The 11,040-nt window shown below is 40.2% G+C and overlaps 1 protein-coding gene across 1 annotated transcript in view; it reads right to left on the minus strand.

Moving 5' to 3' along the window:
* Positions 1-11,040, minus strand: part of LOC122551674 (protein mono-ADP-ribosyltransferase PARP14-like) — a 73,586-nt gene that overhangs the window by 40,829 nt on the left and 21,717 nt on the right. The window contains exons 4-6 of the mRNA XM_043693978.1: positions 9,890-10,147; positions 5,531-5,767; positions 1,984-4,241 (exon numbers count right to left, since the gene is read on the minus strand). Of these exons, the coding sequence (XP_043549913.1) occupies positions 1,984-4,241; positions 5,531-5,767; positions 9,890-10,147 (2,753 nt within the window). The remainder of the gene's footprint in view (positions 1-1,983; positions 4,242-5,530; positions 5,768-9,889; positions 10,148-11,040) is intronic.

Here is an 11,040-nt window from a genome sequence, read left to right on the forward strand (position 1 = left end):
ACTTCTATTAGGTCACCCTTCAACCTCCTGCATTCCAGTGAAAACAAACCCAGTTTATCCAAACTTTATTCATAGCTAAAATCCTCCAAATCACTCAACATCCTGGTAAACCCTCTCCAAAATATCCACATCCTTCTGGTAGTGTGGTGACCAGAACTCTGCGCAGAGAAGATCTTGGATCAATCAGATGATCCTGAAGGTGGAAACTGCTGAGGCTTTGACAGAGATCTTTGTATCTTCATTAGCCACAGGTGAGGGCCCAGAAGACTTGAGAATAGCCAACGTTGTTCCTTTATTCAAGAAGGATAATAAAGATAGTACAGGAAATTATAAGCCCTTGAGCCTTATATCAGTGACAGGAAAATTACTGAAGAAGATTCTTTGGAACAGGATTTACTCATATTTGGAAAAGAATGGACTTACTAGAGATAGTCAACATGGCTTTCTGCAAAAGAGATCTTATCTCACAAACTTGATTCTGGTTTTTGAGGAAGTGACAAAACATTGATAGCGGTAAGGTAGTGGATGTTGTCCACGTGGATTTACTAAAGCATTTGTCAAAGTCCTGCATGGTAGGCTGGTCTAGAAGATGAAATTGCACAGAATTCATGATATGTTGGCAAGTTGAACACAAATTGGCTTGGCCATAGATGACAGAGGGTAGTTGTGGAGGAGTGCTTTTCCAACTGGAGGTCTATGACTAGTGCTGTTCTGCAAGGCTCAGTGTTGAGACCTCTGTTGTTTGTAATATATATATAAATGATTTAGATGAAAATGTCGGTGGTCTGTTTAGTAAGCTTGTAGATGACATGAAAATTGGTGGAGTTGCAGATAGTGAGGAAACTTGTCAAAGGATGTAGCAGGATATAGACCAGCTGAAAAGTTGGTATAGAAATGGTAAATGTAGTTTACTCAGGACAAATGTGATGTGATGCATTTTGAGAGGTCAACTGCAAAAGAAAGTATGCAGTTAATGTTAAGACCTGCATTGATATACATAACAAAGAATAATACAGCTCAGGAACAAGTCCTTTGGCCCTCCAAGCCTGTACTGACACATTTTGCTCTTTCATACGAAAACTCATACTTGCCACTCTATCCATGACATTCACAATCTTATAAACTTCTATTAGGTCACCCTTCAACCTCCTGCATTCCAGTGTAAACAAACCTAGTTTATCCAAACTTTATTCATCGCTAAAATCCCCCAAATCACTCAACATCCTGGTAAACCCTCTCCAAAATATCCACATCCTTCTAGTAGTGTGGTGACCAGAACTGTACACAGAGAAGATCTTGGATGCAAGTCCATAGCTTCCTGAAAGTGGTAACACAAGAGGATAAGGTGGCAAAGGAGGCATACTACATGCTTGCCTTCATCAGTCAGGGCACTGAAAATAAAAATTTGCAAGTCATGTTGCATCTGTATAAAATTTTACTTTGGCCACATTTGGGGTATTAGTGTGTATTTCTGGTCACCACATAATAGGGATAATATGGAGGTTCTGGGGAGGATGCAGAAGAGATATACAAGGATGCTGCCTGCACTGCAATGTATTAGCTACAAGGTGAGATTGGATAAACTTAAAAATTTTTCACTAGAGGTTGGAGGCTGAGGGGCAACCTGATAGAATTATCAGAGGTATGGATTGGGTGGATAATCAAATGGACCTGTCAAATATTAGGGGGCAAAAGTAGGTGAGGGGGGACAGTTATTAGGAGATGTGTGAGGGAAGTTTTTTTACACAGAGGGTAGCAGGTGCTTGGAATGTGCTGCTGGGAGAGGTGGTAGAAGCAGATATGATAGGCAGGTTTAAGAGGTATTTAGACAGGCACATGAAAAGCCAGAGAATAGTTGGATATGGACAAGTAGGTAGGATTAGTTTAGAACACCATCATGGTGGTCTGAAGGGCCTCTTTCTGTGCTGTTCTGTTCCATGTTTCATAACAATCTCAACAAAATGAATTATAATGAAGACTTACAGCTACATCTTGGATTCCGCCTTTGAGAATAAAAACATTTAGACCTTCCTTTGTCTGGGCTTCATGCACACAATTCATGCTTCTGTTGCTTATCTTGCTGCCACTGTAAGGCGTTTTTGGAGGTGTGGGAGTAGGTCCAATAAGTGCAAATTCACCCAAGATTTTCTGAACTGCAACTGAAACGGCTTGAACTGTTTGTTCATCAAGATTTACTAAATGGATTTCTTTTATTGAACTGCCACCCCGTGAATTAAGATAGTGCTCTCTTATTGATCTGACAATGACTTCTGCACATAAATTCAATGGAAATCCAAATATTCCTGAACTAATAGCAGGAATTGCTATAGTCTTCAAATTGTGGCTTTCTGTAAGATGCAGACTTTGAATTATGGCCTTCCTTAAGTCTTTCTTAGCTTTGTCTGCATCAGTTGCCATCCATCTTGGACCAACTGCATGAATTACTCTGGAACATGGTAGTTTACCAGCACCAGTAATAACTGCACCTCCAGGTGCAAGGGATCCTTGACTGTTAACAATCCGGTTGGAATCAGTTTGCAATATTGGGCCAGCTGCTTTTAGTAGAGCTGCTGCAAGGCCTCCAATGTGCTGCAGTTCTTCATTTGCTGCATTGACAACCACATCAACTTCAGTCTTGCAGAGGTCTCCTTTATAAACAATTACTAAAGGCCCACCAGGTAACTGCACTTTATAGTGAGCTTTGCCCAATTTAGCATTGTCTCCAAAGACTCCAGGCTCAACCATCTTTAGAATGCAACCAAATTTATGCATCACTGTAGAAACATACATATCTTCTTTTCCTTTGAAAACCTTCTTTGTTCCCGGTTTAGTAATTTCAAAGACAGAACTAATTACCTTGGCAGCTTCACTTAAAAGATCATTCTCTATTTTAAGGACATACACTTGGGGACCAGATAGTAAAACACTTGAACTATTTTTCACAATATTAACTTCAATTTTCAGGTCCTTTGCTGCTGGGTGGAGAAAATCAAGTTTCTTAATATCCATCAAAAACTGCAGGATTCCAGCAGATTTCAAGGAAACTTCTTTTTGAATGATTGTGTTTTTCTTGACAAAATCTGAAAGCATTTCAAAAACATCCATGACAGGCCCAGAATAGCCAAAGATAATGACCTGCACATGGTCATCTAGTGGCATATCCTTGATTTCAACCTGTATCATGGGAGAATTTAGCTTCATGCACAATTTTCTTTTCAGTTGTGCCCACTCATGCATTTTAATGACTCCTGAATCTTCTACCTCAATATATTTGAAATTCAAATGTTTTCTGATCTGTTCCTCTGCTGCACGTAAAAAACAATCCTTACTTCCTATCAGTAGCATGTTGTTATCTTTAATGTCATACACAGCATTGATTCCATTTGATATGAACAAGCAGCAGGACATTTCAGTGGAATCTAATTTTTGTAGAAAATCAATAAGGTGAGGGTTCATATCAACTTGTTTTCTTTTTACTTGAACACGTTCTTCTAAAATGTCACTTTTGGCAGCATAAACATCTTTAGGCAAACCATATAATGTAATATGACCTGCAGATGCATTCCATTCCATTTTAATGTTTGGGAATGTTGTGGAAATACGCTTTTCAAGACCAGTGCTCAATAATAAATTATATTCAGCAGGATCACAGTTCACTTTCTCAGTCAAACTCTGTTTCTTTCTTTCCAATTCATCAATGGCTTTACACACAACTGATTGGAATAATTGTTGAAAAGTATCTACACTGTCAGATTCTCCAGCGACTATTACTTGTCCATTTGAAATAGCTGGTATGACAACAATATCTTGGTTCAAATACTGGTCAAGATCTCTCTGAATTGTTTCCCAGATATGTCGCCTCACATTATTTTCAACGGCTTTGTATTTTGACAGGATATCAGTTAAATTATCTGAAGCCACTTGATTCCACTTCTTAACAAGTTTTTTGAATGAATTTTCTTGTCCTGAAAACGTTGGAGATATCTTGATAGAATCTGACAAGTCTGTGTCAATGTTACAATGATGCACTGACATTTTGTCTTTGATTTCTGCAATTCGCCTTCTGTCTTTCTTAAGAAACTGTAAGACGTAGGGATTAATCTTGATGGTGAAGGGATCAGGCATTTTCACAACTGGTCCTTTGTTGCCATATAAAGCTGAACCCAAACTCTTGAAGTAGGGATAGACATAGACTGGAGTTTCCTCAATAATGTGTGTTTTAGCCAAGATGGTATCCAGAACTATAAATGAGACAAACAAAGTTATGTTCACAAAACATCTTCTTGGAACAATGAGCAGAATTAAACTCAATTAGCTTGACAACATCCAGGACAAAGCAACCTGCTAGGTGAGCACCACATCCATAAAATTCACACCCTCCCTCATCAACACTCCATAGTAGCAGTAAGATGCAGACTTTCACTAAGGTTCATTAGACAACACTTTCAAGACACATGACCACTTCCATGTAGAAGGACAAGGGTAGCAGGTACATGGAAATACCACAACCTGCAAGATCCCCTCCAAGCCACTCACAATTCTGACTTGGAAATATGCTGTCCCTTCAGAGTCACTAGTCGAAATCCTGGAACTTCCTTCACACTGGCATTGTGGGTGTACCTACATCAAATGAACTGTGGCTGTTCAAGGAGACAGCTCACCACCATCTTCACAAAGAAAACTAGAGAGGGCAATGAGTGCAGGACCAGACAGCTGCACTCACATCCCATGAATAATGAACGATAATTCATATCCTCTTCTATCACTCGAAAATAGGCATTTGGAAGGGGGTGTTGTTTCCAATGGTACCACTGGTATAAAATGTTGCCAGTCACTGTATTAGTCATCAATTGATAGTAGGACATCTGCACTGCAAGGTCCTGTGGACAGTTTGGGACCCTTATCTAAGGAAAGTTACACTGGCTTTGGAGACAGACCAGAGAAGGTACATTAGGGTGATCCTGGGTATGGAGAGACTGTTTTATGAGGAGATTGATCATGTACTCAATGAAGTTTACAAGAATGAAAAGCGACCTTATTAAAACATTCAAGATTCATAGAGAACTTTGCAGGGTAGATGCGGAAAGGTTGTTTCCCCATGTGGGAGAGTCTAGAATCAGAGGATATTATTCAAGAATAAAGGGTCACCCATTTAAAACTGAGATGAGGAGGACTTTAGTCTGTTAGTGGGTAATGAATCTGCAGAATTCTTTACCTCAGAGAGCTGCAGGGGCTGGGTCATTAAGTACATTCAAAGTTAAGAGAGATAACATTTTAATCAGTTAGAGGTTATGGGGAATGGCATAAAAGTGGGGCTGAGGATTATCAGATCAATGATGATCTTACTGAATGCCAGTGCAGATTTGATGAGCTTAATGGCCAACTGTGAACCACAAACCCTCATGTCAACCAATGCTTTTGGTCATTCAGGGTGCCTGGAAATGACCAAAGAGGGGTTAACATCACCTGTGGCCATTAAATCAGCTTCTTTACTTTAAATGGTCTACATTTTCCAATATGCAAATATTACCATTAGAACTTTCAAAAGAAACAATTGCTACATTGTCCTCAGGTGCCATTTCAATGGCAGTCACATCTCCGCTTCCATTTCTCGGATTTTCAAAGTACAGTTTTAAGAATTGGTCACTGACATTGGAAGGTAGATTCTCCACTCTCACACTTGTTGTTATCTCCAGCTGCTGTGCCATAATCTGTTGGCTGTTACTCAATACTTTTCTGGAGCACTTTTCAATGAAGTCATTTGTGTCTAAAAGTAAATTAAAACAAAAAAAAGACATGATACATTTTCTGGAAATATATCTGAGGATTCTTAATAAATAGAAGGTACAAATTGAAAGGATTGCTTAATACTCATAACACCTTTGATTATTAGGAAAGCAATTTAGGAAAAGAGGATGATGGGCATTTTTATAAGCAAATGCCAATTTTTGTGAATTCCATGCACATCAAAGAGAAGTCATGGTAGCAGAAAGTATAGTATTTTCTGTTACACTAGTTATACGTGATTGTATCCATTTTCCCCTAATTCTATCTTTTGAGATATTTCTTCACATATATTTCTTCACATCTCTAGCTCTCTGTCAACTTGGCACTAAAATTTGTTTTTACTGCTTACAAACATGCTCAACATAACACATTTGATTCTTTAATCAGAATATCCATGCTGTAATGTAATCATGCCATTGTAATTGTAGCCCAACCCTGCAATATTGACATTGTCACACTGAAGGGGGATTCTCCTGCTCCTTGGATGCTGCCTGACCTGCTGCGCTTTTCCAGCAACACATTTTCAGCATTGTCACACTGAATCAAAGACTGAAGATCAAAGGAATATTTGGGAATCTAGCCACTGTCCTAACTCAACTGTCACTGAATTGAAGCCAGATTTTTCTCAACAAATCGCAACATTGTCAAACTACCATATTGTGAGGGTTGCAGCAATTCAAAGTGTATGGGGGTGAGGTGAAGTCCATTATTGTGAGGTCAGAGTCACGATTGATAGAGATTGTTTGTAGGTGAGTGACAGGGTGGATGGTATATTGAGCAGCGTGTAAGACTAGTAGTTCCATTCAGAGGATGTGATATTTGAAGCTGTACTACTAATCTTGTGAAGTTACTGAACTTTGTTTAATATTACCTTTAGATCTTTGAGGCAAGGCTGCTAATATTGACCATATATTATTGACCATATATGTTACCTGGCTCCACTGCCTTCAGAATGATAGTTCTGCCCCACTGTGACAGGACATTGCTTCTCATGTCCATTTCCTCCACCAAATCTTTCAGTGGGAAATAAGAGATGTTTGGCACAAGCTGTCTTTGTTCTTTTGTCAGCATGACTTTTCTTACAGCTTGGTCACTCTTTCCCCAGCAACTGGATAGGATAAATGGACAAGGAATTTTTCCCTGGGGTGGGGGAAGTCCAGAACTAGGGGGCATAAGTTTAGAGTGGGTAAAATTTTAAAGGGACCTAAGGGCAACATTTTCACACAGAGGGTGGTGGGTGCATGGAAAGAGGTGCCAGAGGAAGTGATGGAGGCTGGCACAATTACAACATTGAAAAGGCATCTGTATGTGTATATAAACAGGAAGGGTTTAGAGGGATATGGGCAAAGTACTGGCAAATGGGACTAGATTAGGTTAGGATATCTGGTTGGCATGGACAAGTTGGACTGAAGGGTCTTTTGCTGTGCTGTATATCTCTACGACTCACTCTCACTAAAACAAACTTCCCCTTTAAGGGATGATTTGTACATTTGCAACATTATTTATATAGTGACTCCACATTTAACTTTGCCCACTTGGCACTGTTTTGCTTTAAGTGGTTCAGAGCTGAAATGTTGTTGAACATCAGACTCGTTTTAATGTTGTTTACTTCACCTTCAACAACAAAACCTACAGACAAACAACAGAACACCAATGGGATCTCCGACATCAGGGTTCTTAGCAGAGGCAGTAATGCAAAGACTCCAACAAACAGCTCTGCCGACCATCTAACCCAAACTCTGGGTCCACTACGTGAATGACATATTTGTCAGCACTAAACGAAACAAATCAGAGGAAACCTTCAAGACCATCAATTATACCCTTACTGGCATAAAATTCACTAAAGGGGGGAACACAACAACAAAATGCCATTCCTAGATGTCACAGTAGAGTGAACAGCCAATGGGGACCTTCAAACAAGAGTCTACAGGAAAATAACACATGCGGACTAAATAATGAATTACAAAAACAATCATCCCAACACCCACAAACGGAGCTGCATTAGAACATTATTTCAACGAGTCACCACACACTGCAGCACACAGGAACTACGAAGAGCAGAGGAAAATCACCTATACAGTGTATTCAAAAAGAATAGTTACCCAAGTAACACAATCCGCTGATTTCTCAGCAACAAACCCAAACAAGTAGAAAAAACGCGTCCAGGAACCCTCGCCACTCTCCCCTACATCAAAGGCATCTCCGAAATGATTGCCAGACTACTCAGACCTCTGGGCATCATGGTGGGTTTGTGGACTACCAACACACTAAAACAGCAGCTAATGAACTTGAAAGACCCTATACAGACAACAAAGAAAACTAATGTAATTTACAAAATACCTTGCAAGAACTATAGCAAACACTATATTGGACAAACAGGCAGAAAACTAGCCACCAAGATACATGAACATCAGCTAGCCTCAAAAAGTCATGACCCACTCTCACTAGTATCTTTACATACAGGTGAGGAAGGACACTACTTTAACTGGGACAACACATCCATCCTAGGACAAGCCAAATAGAGACACACACAAGAATTCCTAGAAGCATAGCATTCTAGCCAGAACTCTATCAACAAACGCATTGGATCCTATTTACCACCCCCTGAGAAAAAGAACAGGAAATGATATCACCAACCCAAGGAAACCAAAGCATATAAATAAAAATCGGACCATACCACCAGTTCTTCACTGGAGGCTCACTGATGATGTTACCTAGTATGGTGACAAAACATCTGAAAACTAACCTTCCAGCTCAGCGGGCAAACTTACATCCAGAACCTCAACCTGAGCTACAATTCTTCTCAAAACTTGTTGTTTACTGTAGTACTTTACCCGATTTGTGTTATTTTTGCATGATCTCTCCCACTTTAGTGCTTGAGACTGTTGCCAGTATTTGACTTGCAGACTCTTTCTTTGCTGCACTATCACCTGACAGCACCCCCAACCCAGAGATCAGCTCATACACAGCAGATCCTCCCTGACAATGTGCTGTCCACTTCCACCCTTGGCCAGAACTGGGCTCACCAGCTCCACTTCCCAGGCAGAAACCAGAACCATAGCACTCCTGCAGCAGACTGTAGCTCACTGAATTGTGAAATAAAGCAGGGGAGCCAGCAAACTCCATCTGGATCCCCCATCTGGCCCCACCAGCCATGAACTGTTATAGGAACACTGCAGCCCAGATGGAGACAGGGGAATAAAACCACAGCCAAACCCTATCAGTCAGCCAGGAAGAGGAAGGCCAATGCTCTGTCGCCAGCCAGGAACAACAGCCTCACTAAGCACTGATGCAAAGGGATCAGTGAAGCAGCAGCAGCCAGCAAAAAAAAGGGATCCCGTGTTCCCTCAAAAATTCAAGCAGGTGCTTGCAATGGCCCCAACACGGAGCTTGGAGCCAGATGAGCAAAGGTCCTTTAGCACTGACTCTAGGCAGCCATGCCCAGGTTCCAAAGGGTCCACAGAGGTTACGAAAGTACAGTGGAATGTTACAGTTTATCTTTCATATTTTTAAATTTGTTGTATCTTAACAGTTATTTAATTACCAATGTAGAATTTTAGACATTTAATGTTCTGTTTTGCAACTTACCAGTAACAATGCATTTTTCTTTTCTCTGCTGTGGAAGTCTATATGGAACCTAGTTCCAATTTTAACATGACCAACATGAGACATTGCTAGAAAAGCTCAGCAAGTCTGGCAGCAACTGAGGAGAGAAAGCAGAGTTAATGTTTTGGGCCCAGTGACACTTCTTCAGTACACCTTCTTCACTGGATCAGAAACTTTAACTCTGCTTTCTCTCCACAGGTGCTCCCAGACCTGCTGAGCTTTTCTAGCAATTTCTGATTTTATTTCTGATTGCCAGCATATACAATTCTTTGGTTTTCAGTTTTAACATTGATTCCTTTATGTTTCACTTGAAGTTGCTTCAGTTCAACTTGTAATGATCAGGCATGCAAACATGACTCTAAGTGAGTACTTCTGATCATGTTGTATTGCTAACTCTTCAAATCAAAATTTGTCTATTTTAGTTTTGTTGATCTTGGATCCTCGAACTCTCTAACACATCATCTTAAACAAAAAAATGCTGATTATTAATTCTTACCAATGTTAGTTTTGAATGTCACAACTGCCACATTCATTTCATTCAATATTTCCACACTGAAATGATCAGCTTCTTGAGTTAATCCAGTAAAATTTTCAATCAGTAGACTTAGCATTTCGCATGTGGAACTTTTCGGAAGATTTCGTAGCACTACAGCTGATGATTGTATAGGATCTTCATTCTTATCTTCATGAAGTTTCCTCATTAATTGGTCATTCTCCACTGAATGAGCTTCTTGGTTCAACACTGCCTGAGCACCTTAACAAGATGAATTACAACATGAAAGCACAACAATTATGAACAATATCAAGTCTTTTACTGATTTACCCTCAGTTGACCATCATTTTGCTAATTTCTTGTCAATTTAAAAGGTGCAAATAGCCAACAAGTGCCAAAAATAAATGCACCCACAGTGATATGAGTAAGTTAGTTTCAGGATTTTCACACCGTGACAGTGTTTGAATGGTAATATAATTTCAAGTCAGGCTTGGATCAAAAATTAAAGGTGCTAGTGTTCACACGTACTGGTTGCCTCTGTATTCCTAAGTGAAAGATGTTGTGGAATTAGAAAATGTGGCCAGAGGAAGACTTCTTGATCTGAATGCTGCTAAGTACTTTGAGTGTTGCTAGGGCTGCCAGACAAGTGGAGAGCATTGTATCATGCCCTGGACATTCCAGGTAAATAGTGGACAACCTTTGGGTAGTCAGAAAGTGGTTACATGCTTCAGAATTCCTAGTTTCTGACCTGTTCTTGTTGCTATCATATTTTTATGGCCAGACTGTTTCAGTTTCAAGTCAATGGTAAGGCTCAGGATGTTGCAAATGTGGGATTCAGTGATAATAATGATACTGAATAGAGTCATGGAGTCATAGAGATGTACAGCATGGAAACAGACCCTTCGGTCCAACCCGTCCATGCTGACCAGATATCCCAACCCAATCTCGTCCCACCTGCCAGCACCCAGCCCATATCCCTCCAAACCCTTCCTATTCATATACCCATCCAAATGCCTCTTAAATGTTGCAATTGTACCAGCCTCCACCACATCCTCTGGCAGCTCATTCCAGACACATACCACCCTCTGCATGAAAACATTGCCCCTTAGGTTTCTTTTAAATCTTTCCCCTCTCATCCTAAACCTATGCCCTCT

The sequence above is a fragment of the Chiloscyllium plagiosum genome, chromosome 7, assembly GCF_004010195.1.
Source record: "Chiloscyllium plagiosum isolate BGI_BamShark_2017 chromosome 7, ASM401019v2, whole genome shotgun sequence".
In the NCBI taxonomy this organism is placed as follows: Eukaryota; Metazoa; Chordata; class Chondrichthyes; order Orectolobiformes; family Hemiscylliidae; genus Chiloscyllium; species Chiloscyllium plagiosum.